The sequence below is a fragment of the Phaethon aethereus genome, assembly GCF_964289735.1.
Source record: "Phaethon aethereus genome assembly, chromosome: 4".
NCBI classification, from domain to species: Eukaryota; Metazoa; Chordata; class Aves; order Phaethontiformes; family Phaethontidae; genus Phaethon; species Phaethon aethereus.
This window is the reverse complement of record NC_138578.1, coordinates 36139026-36155148: the sequence shown is the minus strand read 5'-3', so window position 1 is coordinate 36155148 and position 16123 is coordinate 36139026. Positions and strand designations below refer to the sequence as shown.

Genomic DNA, 16123 nt, shown 5'->3' with positions numbered 1-16123 from the left:
TGCAATGTTCAAGAGTACTGTAAAGAAACCCCCCAGCAACACTCTTGTATTATAAGCAAATTAAAACATCAGTATGTAGCATACTTAGGCTAGACCTGGTTTAACTTGAGGTATATTTGCATTAAGCTATACCCAGACATGCAAAGGTAATTAACTCTATCACTAAAACTAGTGTATTTATGTAGGCAATCTTTACCCAGCCTTCTCACTGATCGCACTTTTTCTCTTATTTTATAAGTTACTCCTGCCAAAACTGTGATAGTCCCTATAACAGAATGAGCAGAAATGGAGAAACGGAGTAGGGAAAAAACAACTCCAAAAGGCCTTGCAGTATATCGACTCTGTAAATATAAAAAATGAGGCTATTTTCCTGAGTCAGGTTAAGAATTCACAAACCCTCCCTGATATGATATTACTGCTATGAAATTTATAAGTAGACGTCTATGGCAAAGGATGGTGGTGTTACTAAAACCCATGGTTTGAGATGGAAATTCCCTGTTGATGATACCACCTGTGCGATCAGCTTCCTGATGCCCTCACAGCACCGTCCTTTATCTTTACTTGCAGCCTGATCCTGGCTCTGCTGTAGTTACATCTGGCTAAACTTTCATCGATGCTGCTTGCAGTAAATTTACTCCCTTTGTGTCCCAAGCAGGGAGGAGGCTTGGGAAATAGGCTCCAGTTACTTGTCTGCATCCATGAAAATTTGCTTTATCTATCTTGGAAATGTCTTCTCTCTTTCCCAGACTACCTACCTGCAGCTGGGAAGCGTTAAGCTGTTACACCTCTTGAAAATGACATCTTGGCTAGCTCTTTTTTTCTTTACCTGTTCCTTTTATTGGAACAGAAAATTTACATTATGACTCGGCTTGAGCTCAGTATGTCTGCGAGGCCCTGTTTCCTGTAGGAACGAAGCTGAAAGAAGATTTTCATTCTTGGTTTCTTGTTGCTACTTCTATCGTATCTTCTATGTTTTGTTTGAATGCAGTAGGTTCTATCCACAACCATGATTTTATTGTCAAAGTCTGGTGCAATTTGCTTCCACACAGCTTTACAGCACTCAGTAAAACCGTGGGAGAAATGTGAATTACGCCTTACCAGCGACTCTAAAATCATTCTTGAAAAGAATAGCTAGAAAACAGAAATGAACCAAACATCTGCCGGGAGGGAGGAGGTTTCAGTTCCATCACGCAGGGCATTTGAAGTGACCTTCCCAAGGTCAGCTAGTTCAGTTGTTGGGAATTAAAGGTAGAACTAACCATGACTTTGCTAGGATGGTCGCTTATAAAAAAGGAGCTCTTTGCTTCTTTACTTGAAGTCCATCACATCCTCGCATGAAGCAGATAGATAGGATGATTCATACCATTTAGCGAGTGGCAGCAGGTGCTCTAAATTAGTAGATTTAGTATGAAGCTTTGGACAGCCTATGTGCAACATATGCACTGCAGCTTAGAGGGTGAAGTTTGAGACAGATGAACCAATCTATATTTCACTCGCAACAAAAAGTGTGGCTCTGCTCCCTTGTCACTTGCTTCTCTTGCCCATTTTGCTACCTTTTGTCTGCTCCTGAGATTTTTTTGTTTTGTTTTGGTTTGGTTTTTCCTTCTCCCTCGCCCAGCAGAACACGCTGCGAGTAAGACAGCTGCTGCTCCGGCATCCCCCGCTCCCTTGCCTGCCTCCTCCCACACCTGCAGCGCGACGGCACGGCTTCCCCGCAGCTCCGGCCTGCGTTCGGCAGCGGGGACCCAAGAGGCAAATAAGCACCACGCTGCAAGCCAGGCCTCCGCGTCCAGTGGGACGCGCTCCTCGCAGGAGTCTTGCCAAAGGCTCCGTTTCTCAGGCAGCAACCCTGCCTCAGAAATCCTCCCCGGCCCGGGACCCCCTCACGTGTGCACCAACAGTGGCCCCGGCGGGTGGGCTGCCTGCCTCTCCCATCCCAAACCCCGAGACATGGGGCCTCGGGTGCGGGTGGGTTAGAGAAGCTGAAACATCCACCCGAGCCAGCACTCCGATTCCGTCCTCATTTCTGCAGGCAAGCGTGATGCACAGCACGGCAAGCTGTTAGGGTATAGCTATCTGTAAGCACTCGGCGCAAATAGTCTTAAAAAAAGTAAGGATGTGAATTTGAATTGCATTAGTCAAAATGAAATAAACCTTGTACAGAAGGCCTCCGTCAGCATTAAGTTCATTTGGATCCCTGTTTTCCGACACAAAGAAATCCTTTATGCTTCCCTTTATCTGCAAACAGCACTTCAAGCTTAGAAAATTTATCATAGACATCTGATAAAACCAGATATATGGGCAATTGAGTCAGATTTAAAAAATGGTGGTTTCATATTTGAATTTGCTCCTTTCATTTGCTTATTTCACCTTATTATTTATGTCATTTTAAAGATGACATGGCACAATACAGGGTCACCTTTCCTCTATAATAGCAATTTTCTTGTAGATTTGTTACTAATGCATACGTCCTCTCTTTCCTGGCTAACTGACATTTTCAAATCATCATCTAATTTTTCTATGCCTTTTAGCATGTAATCTTTTCAGTTACCAAGGTCGGGGGCATGTTTTAATGTATTTTAGTGCAGTTTTTCTTATACATGCATTTTAAGTGTAATAAAAAAAAAAGAAGACAGATTGCAGTCTTGCCATTAAGCTTAATACCAACTTCTTCTACAGACGGTAGTCCATCAAGATTAAAAACCCTACAGGAAGAAAATACATCCAGACAGCCAGCAGGTATCTCTTCAGCCTCTAGACAGGGTGCTTAAAAGCAGCGTTTCTCTAGCTCTGTCGCTATTTCATGCACAATAATAACCTCTGGCAAGTTTTTGGTGTCCTTACTGCATTGTATGTTGAAAACAATACAGTTCTGCTTAAAACTGTTCTGTTTTATTTTTAAAATAAGTTTTATTGAAACTGTATGTGTGGTGGCATTAGAGTCTGGCATACGACAGTGTTAATCTCCCTGCTTAGTTCTGCCAACACATTGATCTGCAGTACGATTGCTATTTTTATCCCTACTGTTTGAAATACAGTCAGTCATGACCACATTTCCATTAAAGACTAGGCGCTGAACCGTTTTAATCTGTGACTAATAAAAAAATCGTTAGCATTTTCATTAAATCCACATACAGCCTCGGCACTATCATCGGTGCTGGCAGAGTAGTGACTTTCTGTTTCTTGAGCGATGCATCTGCCATTGTTGGTGATCTATGCTGATCAGACAGCCAACTTGTTCTTTCACTCCCAAGCAGTATGTACTCAGTATTAGTGTCCCAGATATTTTTGATCGATGTGTAAATCTATTACTCAGCTGGCAGGGGGAGAATACCACAATGAAATGGAAAGCCAGAAGAATAAGCAATAGGTCCAAGAAATAGGAACTAGTAACCCCTTGACGTGGGCCAGGTCTAAGAGAGAGACCTCTGTTCTCTCAGTGCAAGGGGCAGAGATCCATATTGTAGATGTAAGAGTTTTAGCTCTGCTATTTCCTTTGTAGAGGGCAAAAAATGCACATGCGCTTTTGTAAACTTAGGAAATTGTGACCACAAACACAAATGTTAAAATAACGTTGTCGTTCTTCTAGTCTAACTCTACCAAAAGGAAAATATTATTCATGCAGACTTAATTCCTGCCTGCTCCAGGAATATAAAGTTTAAATTAACTACCTGATTACATATTTATCTATGTATTTATTACAGGGTCGCTTTTTCATTCTGTGGGAAAGGTGAGTGATGCTCTGTGAGGAACCAGGGCTCGCTAGTGAAGGAGGCTGCTGTCCTCCGCAAGAGGAGCCCCTGCCAATTCGTGGCAGAAGGCGTAAGCTGGGCAGCAGCAACTGAGTTGCGGAGCTTCAGCTGTTGAGGAAGGGACCTGGCTGTAGCTCCGAAGGGTGAAAGTGCTCCTCTGCTGCGTTGTCCTGGTGGGGATGAGGGAGAGGTTTGGAGACTCATGTAAGCTCAAACATCTGTCTCAAACAAACAGGAAGAGGAAAATCAGGTAAACGAGGTTATGGGTGGATGATGAACAAGAGGCAGTATTAAAACTGAATAGCAGATGGGAAAAAGTTAGTGGGCAGCCAGAAGTCTTTTAGTGTGGTTAGATAGCCTCTGGCCCAGAGCTAGCGTGGGGTCCGGGCAGAGCAGCTGCTGTCTGCCCGGGAGACACATTAAACATGGCAGAGATCAGCAGTCAAAAGGTAGGAAATGCCAGACAGAAGTTACACAAGTAATCTTTGCTCTTGTGCATGTGTTTTATGGTAACTACATGATCATGTACTGCCTTTTTTTTTTCCTTCTCCCCCACAGGGCCTAAGCTTTTCTCTCCATGCACAGGCTGGATGCTGCCAGCGGCCATCCCACGCACTTAATGAGCAGCAATTAAATATTTTCTTTTTTCCTTGTGCTCAGCGAACAGCATCGTATCTTCTGCATCACGTACTAAAGGAGCCCTGGCAGAGCTCTCATATAACGGCCACAACTCTGTAAAAAAAAAAAAAAAAGTTAGAGGCTCCTGTAATTATTATTTTTACTTTTTAATCTGTGGGAGAGCAGGGCCTGTATAGCCATTGTCCCGATTACTCAGTTTGAGGCGCCCAGAGCTCGGCGGCGCCGCGGCTGAGAAGCCTGAGGCGAGAGACAAGGTCCCGCGGGGGACCAGTACACCTCGGGCGCTGGAAAGACCCGCGTGCCTGAGGCACAGCAACAGCCGCGGGATGACCAACGCCTTTCGTTGCCGTTTCTTAACACCGAACGGTTTACGGATACGGAGCGGTACAAGGCGGGGGCGGTTGGGAAGCGGCGCAGGCCAGACCCGCCGCGCTCGCACCGGCCGTTCCCGCCGCACCGCCGGCGCCCACCCCTCCCCGCCGCCAGGGCGGGGGCACGCGCACGTGCGCGCGGGCAAGGCCTTCGCGCCCTCCTCGCACCCCTGACGTCACGGCGGGGAGTGAGCGCGCGTCGCCCCCTCCCGCCCCAGGCTGAGCTCACGAGGTGCCCCGCCCAGCGCGGCGGGAGGGGGCGGAGCGCGCCGCGGCCACCGAGTGCGGCTGCGCGCAGCCCGGCGGTGGGGCCGGCACCGCCGCGTGACACCGCCCCCTTGTCCCGGGCTGAACCATGCAGCCGCGGCGGTACCTGCTCGGCTCCACCTTGCCCTCCTTCGGCGTCATCGACCCGCGCCGGCACGGGGGCGGGGCGGGGCTTGTTGCTGGGCTACGGCTGTCATCCGCGCGCGCCGCCGCCGTGCTCGCTCTCTCGCCCGCCCGCCCTCCCCGCCCCCTCCCGGCGCCGCAGGAAACGAGCGGATCCCGGGGCGCTGCTGCCCGCCGCTCCCCCCCCCCCCCCCCCGCGCCCGGCCTCCCCCCGGCCCCGCCCCGTCCCGCCGCCCCGCGTCGTCGCTCCCACATGCCGCAGAGCGGAGCGGTCGCGGCGCCGAGCCCCGCCGCCCGGCTGCTCCGCGCCGCCTGGCTGGGGCCCTAGCGGCCCCCCCCGCCGCTGGAGCCGGGGCCCGGCGGCGCCCGCAGTGCATGAGAGGGAGAGCGGGGCGGGGGCCGCGGCCCGAGCCACTCGCCTCCCGGCCGGCGGCGGCGCGGGGACCGGCCTGGGGGGCAGCGAGGGGCGGCGAGGCGGCGGCTCCATGTGAGAGGACGCGGCGGCGCACCTGAGCCGCCGGGACCGCCGGGGCCGGGGGCGGAGCGGGCCCAGGGACCGGCCCTGAGGACCACCTGCCCGCAGCCCGCCCGGGGGGGGCTGGACCCGCCTGCCCCCTCAAAGCCGCCCGGCCCCCGGCGGCAGCCCCGGGCCAGCAGGCCCCCTCCCGCCGGCGGAGGGGTGCTCCGTCTCGCCGTCGGCATCGCCCCGCCGGCGGGAAGGCGGGCACGTCGCAAGCGGAGAGAGAGCCCAGCGGAGCCCGTCCCGAAAAGTGAGTGTGAGCGGGCGGAGCCGCCGGGGGAGGGGGGGGCCGGGTACCGCGGGGCCGCCGGCGGGGCACGCGGGGGCCGGCCCGGGGCGGGGGGCGCCGCCGCTTCCCATGCGGCTCACGTTGCCGGCTGCGCACAGTCTGGTGCCCCCGCCCGCCGCAGGCTGAGGAGACGGGGCTGGGGGGCTAGCGCCGCCGCCACCGGGCAGGGCCGAGGTCTTCCTCCGCAAGTTGTGCCGCCCGCTTTGTGTCCGCCGCCGCGCCGTCCCGGAGCGCCGGCCCCTACGAACAAAGGCGGCGGGCGGTCAGCGGGCTCGGGACCCCCCCGGTGAGAGCCGAGCGGAACCGCTGAGGCGGAGAGTTGTGTGAGGCTGGGGGCGAAGCGCCCGGCTGCGGTGCTGGAAGCCATCAGGTTCTCAAACAGCAGCCCCCACTCCCCCCTTCCCGGGTTTTTGTTTGTTTGGTTGGTTTTGTTTTTTTTTTTCTTTAAGGGATTGAGTGGCTCCTAATAGACCCTGTGGCTGCCGCCTCATTTACATAACTCTTGCGTGGAGGGAAAACGTTATTAAGGAGTTGCTTTTTCACGTAAAGCATTTTTTAATGCCGTTTAAAAGCCAGGAGTACTGTCGGCTCTTCCTGTTCCTCGGAGAAGTTGCTTCTTGACGAAGCAGGAGAGAGTGCTCTTACTGCAAATCTTGCTCTGAGGCTGGGACGGAAGGGTCTCGTTTGGGGCTGGGACAGTGTTTGCTTGCTTGGGTTTTGTTTTGCTTTTTAGCATTTCTGCAGGGCGTAGAATTGCCTTCTGAGCAAAAACTGCGGCAAAACTTAGATTGTTTTAATAGAGTATCTTAACTTGCTCTTAACCAAAGAAAACGCCACCACAATAGTTAGTTGGGAAAGGAACATTTACATGTCAGCATTAAATTGTACTATTCAGGAGTTAATATTTATACAACGCTTAGTTTTATACGAAGAGGATGTACTAAAAAGTGAAGAGAGGAGATTGAGTGGTGCTTATTTGATGAGACAGTATTCAGGCATATATCCAGAAATTGTAACTGCAAAAACCGTTTGCATGAGTCTAGCCTCAGCACTGCTTCCTCCCCACATCTCTCTGGATGCAGTCTAGAAAGACTTTGAAGGAAAAAAAAGTTGTAGGATTTGTCTGGTTCTTCACTAAAAGCAGAATAAACAGCCTGTGAACATCCCGTGGGTTGGTTGCTTAGGGTCCTGCTCTTCTGTGGTTTTTTTACGAGCTGGAATTGAAAGTAGAGAAAATCAAAATGTAGCAGAAATGTATAGTTTCTGAAGTTCTCAAATACATGCATGTAGATGGAAAGCCATACTCCAGAAGTCCAGCAACATGTTCTTGCTCTGTGCTTTACTTTGTTTGTGCTACACATTTGAGAGTACGTACAGTCTGTTTCCCAACTGTGTACTTGTCTGTTCCACTGAGAAGGAGACAGCCTGTGAAAACTCGGGGGGAAAACCTAGACATCAGTAGGAAGTTCAAAGGTAGATGGGGCACCTGACGTTTGCAGTTTCTTTTTGAGACCAAGTATGCTGACAGGTAAGAAGACTTTTTTTTTTAATACCAAGATATTTCTGTATAAGCTACCTGTCATCGCTGCTGTTGTAAAAAGGTGGGTAAAAGAAGTTGAACTCTCCATTCAGTTCATTCTTTGCTTTTCTTGGCACCAGAACAAGGAGGTCAGAAAAGGAAGTTGCATTCTTTTCAGGCCATAGTGTTAAGGAGATGGTCAGCGCTATGCTGTATTTAATATCTGCAGGAGCTAAAAGGCACTTTGTCCTTTTTTCGATACTGTGATTACACTTGCTTTTATGTCACTTCTTGGTTCCAAACTTAAATCTGCCCTTTCCCACTCCATCATCATCCAGTTGTTAATGGCAGCCTGGTTCTGTCTCTTGATGGCATTTAGAGATGTGCATTCTTGTTGGTGTTCCAGATTCATAAATATCTCAAGAAGATATATCACTTTGTTATTTAAATGATTTTTGTCAAGGTTTTAAGTTGTTCCTCCTATTGCAGCTTAGATCCAGTCAATGTAGTTCCTTTGTTCAAGCTAAATTACTATTACAGCCATATCTGTTTGGAAACATGTTTATCAGAAAGTATGTGAATATTATTCGCATTAACTGTTAGAGAAGCTTTTATAATAAGTAGCTTTTTTTAGTTTAGGGAAATAAATAATTTTTATCTTTAGACTCTTAGACTGACAAATTAACTTTACTTCCCCCCCTTATGTACGCATTTTTGCAGTACCTTTACAAAAGTTTTGTTGATTACTTCAGTGGAATTTGTTGTCTCTGAATCAGAGAACAGGCACGGTGTGTGATGATTTAGGCCTGGCAATATTATTAAACTGAGAGGAATGCTATTCTTCTGTTTCTTTAAAGTAAACTAAGTTAGTTAAGTACCTTCTGGTCAGTGTGTTTTAAATTCAGGCGGTATTTAACAAACATTTAATCTTCTGGAATGTTTTCTGAAGAACATATGCTAGTTAACTGAGTGTATGTACATTACTTCTGAAATAAAAGTAACATAAAGACCCTATTTGCAGACCTGCTTCAGGCTTTTCTTGTGTGGGCTGTGTATATCAGGTAATTCCTGAAAGAGATGGTGAGGATTACATGTAAGCTCTTGAAAATGCTCTTCCATGACAGAAAGTCTTGTGATTTAGTGAATTTGTGGAAACTGATGGATGGTTCTGTGCTGAAATGAATATATGTATTCACAGGATAGACAAAATCTGTTTACCAAGATCGCTTCTATGGACTTTAAGATAGTCTCTTGCGACAACAAAGGCTATGAGACTTCAGATATTTGTCTGATGAAGACCTAGAACCACATAAGTGTAGAAGTTAACTTATTGTTAACAAACTTCTTGGTCTTGCTTTGTGGTGGTACAGCCTATTGCACAGGCTGTTCTGGCTTAAATCAAAGGCCGTTTAGCCCAGTATCCTGTGTCTCTCAGTAGTCATCACTGGATTTCTGTGGAGGATTGTGGGCAGCCCTATGTGCTTTCAAGTCCTGGTCCCAGAACACCCTTCCGGTTGCTATCAGTGTGTGCTTTAGGGCTGTGTCACTTCTGTGCATTTGGTAACCCTTTGTGGCTTCCTCTTGGGTGAACGTGTTTGGTGGCTTGAAGGGAAGAGTGGGCAATTCACTGCTTAGTGACTTGTTTTGAATATACAAGTCGTCAGCCATGTTGGTGGATACGTTCTAATTCCTGTGAGAAGAGAGAGGAAAAATGCTTGATCCCTGTCTGTTCCTCACCTGTCACAGTTTTGTGTTCAGTAGAAAATGAAACATGGTTCTCTAGCTTTCACTTTATATAGATTGTGGGTAAAATAATGAAGTAATCAATTTTTAGCTCTGTTTGCTGATCGGCTGGAATCAGTAAATAAACATAACTGCTTGATTAGGCACTTCCTTAAATATTAAAGTACCCATTTACTTTTCTCCTTTGAGAACTTTGAATATGCAAGACAGTTTTTGGCTGCAGTGAATGCTAGAGGCATTGCTGCTCACTTGTGAGGGAACATTTCTTGGGCAGGGAGAGGGAATGGGAGCAATTATTCTGTTGCAATGTTGTGAATCCTGCCTCGTTCTTTCCACCAGCGATTCTGATCAGACACTCCCATGTTCATCCTGTATCAATGTATGCATTGCAGTTAAGTGTTTTCTAATAGATCCTTGCTGGTTTTTTGTCAGTAATGTGGATATAATTTATGTCTGTAAGCACGTCCAGTTGCAGCCCAGATTCCTGAATTTTATGCCTAAAGCCTATTAACTGTTTGTGGGGCTTCTGTTTTTGACGCTCCCCCTGCCCCATTTACTTTGAAATAGCGGATTTCTTTTCAGAGCTTGATCAAAATAATTTAAATTTGGAAACAATGCATGTGTATTATATTATAATTTAGTTTGCACAGTCAAGTACTTCAAAAGTAAGGAAGTAATGTCAATAAAAAGGAACTACTGCATTCAATCTTGTTTGTGCTTACTGTGACAAAAACTATGTCGTCATCTCTTCAAGACTGTTCATCTTTGCAAAATAGACAGCTCTTTATTATTCAGTAGCTCTTCAATATTTTGTTTTCTCAGTATTGTCTGAAAGAACTGTAGTTATTCTTACAAGGGCAAAACAATGTATTTTTGCCATAATGTTGTGTCTTAACATACCAGGAGACATCTCTTCCCATTTGCTGGGGCAAGGGAAGATGTTACCATTGGCTAGAGAATACAGCACCCACAGCTTGGCTGGTAAGAGGAGGTATGTGAAACAGTCCTTATTGTCCCAAACTAGCTTGCTTAGCTCTGGCAAGCTTTGCCTGCAACTTGAGCTGAGGTGGTTGGCTTTGCACTGGAGGATGAGTAGTGTTGGTGCGCGCTGTTTTGCAGGTACAGTTCTGCTGTGATGGTTTCAGCAGGTGCATGCTCACAAGTAGCTACAAGAGCAAGATTTGCTCTCAAACAGCTTTTTTTTTTTTTTCCTTCCCTCCTTCCTAAATCCCTCCAACATGATTGGTGGTGACTGTTGCAGTATGAACTAGTAAATTTGTATAGTTTTTTGACCAGCCACAAATAAGGCCCTAAGATGGAGAAGCATGGGATGTTTTAATGGTATGTGCTGTTTTTAGTTTCGGCTGTAATTTAGAGTTGTACCAACATGATATAGTTTTGCAATGCTGTTTACCTCAGATTGTATTTAAAAAAAGTGATTTTTCATTAATAGTCTCACAAAAGGTTGAGAGTGCTGTTTGTATTTTGTAACCCAAATAGATTGTTATGATACCGATTAACATTTCAATGTGCCCTAGCTGTCATGTGGGCACATGAGGTCATTGGGTTGTTGGGGGTGGGGTGGAGTAATGTGTTTCTTGAAATTGCTTGGTCTGTGTTCCTGGTTGGTCACACAAGACTGCTTTCTAGCAGCTATGGTATCAGGGAAGCCTGTAGTAGGTAGTGGTTGGCTAAGCTGGCCTAGGTGAACTTAGTTTGTCTTGTGACCTGAAATTGGATGGCTGCTTATAGCAGAGGGACAGTTCTGAGGTAGTTAAGGTTAAGTAATGCTTCCTGTTTAAAGACTGACTATTCTAAGTTGCCCAAAATGTGAATGTTTTGAAGTGCTTGCTTTCTTGAAAACCTTTCCGTAATACGGATGGCATGAGCTGCCTTGCTTCTCCAGAGAAGCAGCACTGAGAAGTCTATGCGCTTCAGCGTGGGCAGGCTGAGGTGAGGCGTACTCAGAGGGCCTGGCCTACTGCTGAAGCAATACTTTCTAAGCACAAGATTTGCCTCCTTACCAAGGCAGGAGAGCTGCCCACAAGTGGAGCCAAGAGGTGTGCATGTGCTGTGGTGAGACCTGGCCTTGTGGAGCTGGGGCTGTGGAGAAGGGAGCACTGGTGGAGGAGGCGTTGCAGTAATTTCCTCTAAACTCTTCATAAACCTCAACCAATGAGTCTTGCTGCTACAGTATCCTGGGTCATAATCATGGAGTCATTCTTTCCCTTCCCTGGTTCCTCTCTTTACACATGGGTCTCTCTTTGAAAATTACAATCCTGAACTGATTCTGGGATAATCATTATGCTTGCTCCCATGTTCCCTTCTCCAGTTCTTCAACTTTTTGGTTCTATGTCAAAGCTTGTCGCTTTCCCTCTTCAGCACTTCTTCCTTTAGAAATGTCGCTCTGGGTGGCTAGGAAGGTGGGAGGAGACCTTGACAGGATACAGGTTACCAGAGACTTCCCCTGTGTGTTCCCTTGCTGGGATTATCAAAGAGCTTAAGGGTGATGGTGGAGAGCTGACTGCACATGGGGTGGTGAGGGGCTCTTTTTGATGGATTGAAGTGTTCCTGAACTTGGTCATGCAGAGTCAGGGCTACTCAGCTGTGGCTTTGTGTTGTTGTAGGTTGTGGCAGTTGCTTTGAACTTCTGAAGGACAAGAACTGCAAACCCAGGGTGTGTGTTGTTGACAGTGTCTGCTTAACTCTTGCCCCTTCTTTGACTGGTATAGCGTCCTTACTGCACATATTGGCTCTGTGTTCTCACAGATGCTGGTGAATGCTTTTGAAGCATGTGTTTTTCAGGATAAAGTCTATCATGTTTTCTTTAAGGTAAAACTTTATGTTTAGATGTGCTGTAGCAGATGGATCTGCCTATGCTCTTAGGGAGTTTGCAGTATTACAAGCTGCATGTGGAAGGATATTGTTCTCTTTATGTAAAATATGTGATATCCTTTATAGGATAGAATGTGTGTCCTTTCTATATCTGCAGGAATAAAAATAGTCACAATGTTTTCAGAAGTGAACAGGCTACTTCAGGACAAGCTACTTGTCTTATTGAATGACTTACAAGCCCAAAACACCACAAGCCAAAGCCAATGGGTAAGAAAAGGTTTTGAGCTTTTTCCCAGCTTCCCTTTTTAGGAGGGTAAGCTGCTCAGTGTGTTCCCTGGCGGGTGCAAGCCTTTCAGCATTGTAGCATACTTCATGCTTGAGAAGTCGCTCGCTAGCTATTGCAGTAGCTGCAAAATCTAGCATTTCTTTGCTAGACCTGACAATAGTGGGTACGTGCTTTCGTTGACTTCTCCATTGCCTAATAAGGCTGCTTTTTAAAAGAATATTTTCTTCGATGTTCAAGGCCATAACTACTTAACGATAACCAAAACTACAACTCTGGATTCAGACCTCTCTGAAGAAATGTTACTCATCTTTTGCAGCAAGTGTCATGCCACATCGCTTGGCATAGTTTTGAATCTCTGTTAAAGACAGGATGTCTACGCCTTTGCTTTCCAAATGCTGCATCTTCGCTAAGCAGTGTTACTTGTGGCCCCAAGCGTGGGTCAGGTGGTCGGTAAACCCGCAGTTTGCCAGGGGTGCCTACTTCTCTTGCTGCTTATATCTTGTCATTTTGTTTTAATTCATGCAGTCATACTCAAAGCAAGAGATCATCTAGCACAATAGAAAAGGGCCCTGAAACTGTGATCCTGGAGATACCCTCATCTAAGTTGTAACGTTTGTTTCTGAGTTCTGCTGTGGCAGTTTTGTCTGTTGTTGCCAGGGCTGATGAATATGTCTTCAGATCTGTGACATTTCTGTGAGTGGGTGGATCACTGCGATGACAGGTAACTTTTTTTCTTTATTGCAGAGTACAATAGTGCCAGTGTTTATGGATCTTGAGGGCATCTTCAGCATCCTTTAAATCATGCTGAGGCAAAGTTGCTTTGTGGTGGGTTTTGTTTTTGTTTTGTTGTCTGTTTGTTTTTTCCCCCCAGAAACTTTTGACACTTTTTTTTTTCCCCTCCGTGTACCTAGATAGCAGGTCCTATTGGATATTCCAGCAAGATGGACTTGGAAATGATCAGTTCGTTTGGGACACTGTGTTTTGGGGAATTGCTTTTCTCCTAACTTGCTGCTTGTTGCAGGAGGGCTTTATAGGGGGAGGGTGACAATGATTCAACCTGCTGTGCTTCTCCCCACCCCAGACTGCCCACCTGGTGCATGTTTAAACTTCTCTGTGTAGCTGAGAGGGGGGCGGATGCATGCCCTTTGTGGCAAGCCTCTGGTAGAAGGGGGCAGTTGTACCCCTCTGCTTTCGTGCTGTGTTAGTTGCGTTACCTGTGGTAGCAGGTGGATTCTGATTGTCCTGTCCCCAGTCCGGTTAAGAGATAGACTTAGTTACTGCTTGACTCCCAGCTTGATGGACTTTGTCTTGCCCTGGAGTTGCTCTGCACTACCTGCTGCACGGCATGCAATCCTGAACAGCTGCTTCGTGTTCACGAAACATGGCAAGAGTAGCATGCAGACTTTGGTAGCCTCTTAATAACACAGTAGTAATTCCAACTACGTTTTGACATTACGTGTCTTCAGGGAAGTGATAATATGTGTGAAATAGGTCCTACTAAGAATACCTTATGCGGGCTCTAATCTTAGGTGGGCTCTAAGAGACAGATGTCTGAACTTTTCATTTTTCAAATCTGTAATACAGAAGTGTGTTTTTGTTAATGACCCTGATTATCTCCATAATGGCAGTTTCTTAGGTTGTCTAGATGTTTAACTTAATTTTGAAAGTGTTACATACCTGAGAGTGCACTTAAAACTAGGGTCGTTCTTAGACGTGGCTTGCTGTAGCAAAACAACTTTGACATTCACGGTTATACTTGATTTGTTTCCAGGACATATTGTTTCTTCATTACAGGTTTTATGTTGTATTCACAGATTTATAGCTTATTGCCACAGTAAATCTTGCAAATTGTTTTGTTGTTATTTGTCCTTGGAATACTGTTATGCTTGACTATTTTGAAATCAAGTAATTCCTGATATGCAACAGAAAAGAAGTGGGCTGATACTGAAATAACTAAGGGTCAAACTTCAGCTCAGCCATTACTGATGTTTGGCTGTGCCTGGTGGGATCAGTAGGTAACACTGAGTATGACTCAGGAGCACAAGCAGAATTTTTTGTTTGAAGGGTAGAGGTGGGTGGTTTCCCATGTCATGGGGTGGATGTGTGGCTGTCTAGTTAGGGGAGCTACATGCTGCGGTTGCTGGCTGCCTGTGTAGGAGGTACGAACAGTCATCCCGCTCAGCTTGCGTGTTGTTTACATGGGCTGTGGGAACCTTTCAAAAGGGTGCTGGGAATGACTGCAAAAACAAAAGCTTGTTTGGTGGCACAGAAGAAATGTTAACTTTTTGGTCCTTCTTATTCCTATTGTTTGTTTACACTGTGGTGTGGTGGGAACAAAATTGATTGCGTAGGTTAGGCATGACCTAGCAAAGATTAAAAAAAGAGAAACTTAAAATTGAAACAATTTTATAACAACAGGAATATAGTCTACTAAACTATGGGGTTAAAACATCATGAATAGTGTAAGACCTTACTATGAAATTCATGATTAATAAATGTTTTCAAACTTTGCAAAGATTGAGGGTTCCTGAGATGTTATAGTCACTTGTCCTTTAGGGGTTTGTCATTTCATATTGTATTTGGCCTGCTTAGTTGCTGCTGAAAGGAATGGTTCCAAACAGCTTCTCCCACCCCCAACCTTTTCCTGTGCTAGCATTGTTTTAATCTGACTTTTTGGTAATTAATTTTGTGCTGTTTTACACCATTTTAGTTCCCTGAATTTAAGTGAGAAGGGAACTAAAAATCGAGTTGAGTTTGCGCAGTGTGACATGGGATGTGCATTAGAGCTGGCACAGGGGATAAACAGCTGGTAGCAAATCCTTTGGGCACTGGCTGGCCATTAGATCAGCTTAACCGTGCCCTGAAACCTCATGGTTGTGGTTTGACGATCTGCCGAAGCTGGTGTATGTGCTGCTACCAAAAGGGATGATCTTGCCCCCACAGGCTTTTTTGGCTTTTGTGGTTGTGCTGTCCACTTCTCAAATCCAGCTGGTTGTGAACCAAACATGAGTGCTAGTGCTGCCTGACTTATCCTTTTGCGTAAGGGGAGAGTGGGATTGCCCCTTTTAACAGCAAGACAAATTTAAGTAATCCAAAAATGCTCATAATCCGTATGCGAAACTGCAGAAGTGTTGTGGTATGTATCATACTGTAAATGATATGCATGACAAAAACCACCTTCAGCTACTAGTGCCAATTCAACCTACAAAATTGAGCATGCACTTGATCTTCAAAGGTTTTTCCCTGGAGTTCCCTTCATATTGCAGTCATAGCTGTGCCGATCTGGACAAACTAATCCTTTTATTCAGTAGAGCTACATTTAACACAGTGATCAAAGCTACAGTGTGCAGAAATATTAGTATTCAAATCTGTGAAACACAAGGGAAACAAATTGTTCTGTGAGCAGCAGAGCCAACGAAACCTAGTTTCCTGTGGATTTGTATCTTCTGCTGCTCTATCCCACTACTGCAGTAACAGAGTCCTCGTTACTATCCTGTTATCTTCTGTGACATCCCTTATGACAGTATGTTCAGATCCTGCAGACTGCTGTGCTACTCCCTGTATAACGTACCAAGCTTTTTTTAGTTTTCTAGCTGGGCTAAAGGCAGCATGTGCTGTGACTATTGCAGAGCTATGTGTATGCTTGCTGGCTGCTGCCAAAGGAGGAGAAAAAAAAAACATATCAAGAATTCTACTGATTGTACAGCTGAGTTTAACTTTTGTGCTATTCTTTCTGCCTATTAGTTGCCATCTCCAGAAAAGAATTAGGATTTAATTAA

The 16123-nt window shown here is 46.1% G+C and overlaps 1 protein-coding gene across 1 annotated transcript in view; it reads left to right on the top strand.

Annotated features, from left to right (window-relative positions):
- TMEM154 (transmembrane protein 154) overlaps positions 1 to 4936 on the top strand; it is a gene marked incomplete at its 3' end in the record, with an annotated part of 42379 nt that extends 37443 nt beyond the window's left edge. The window contains exon 6 of the mRNA XM_081998889.1: positions 4588 to 4936. Within this exon, the coding sequence (XP_081855015.1) occupies positions 4588 to 4936 (349 nt within the window). The remainder of the gene's footprint in view (positions 1 to 4587) is intronic.
- Positions 4937 to 16123: the final 11187 nt, after the last annotated feature.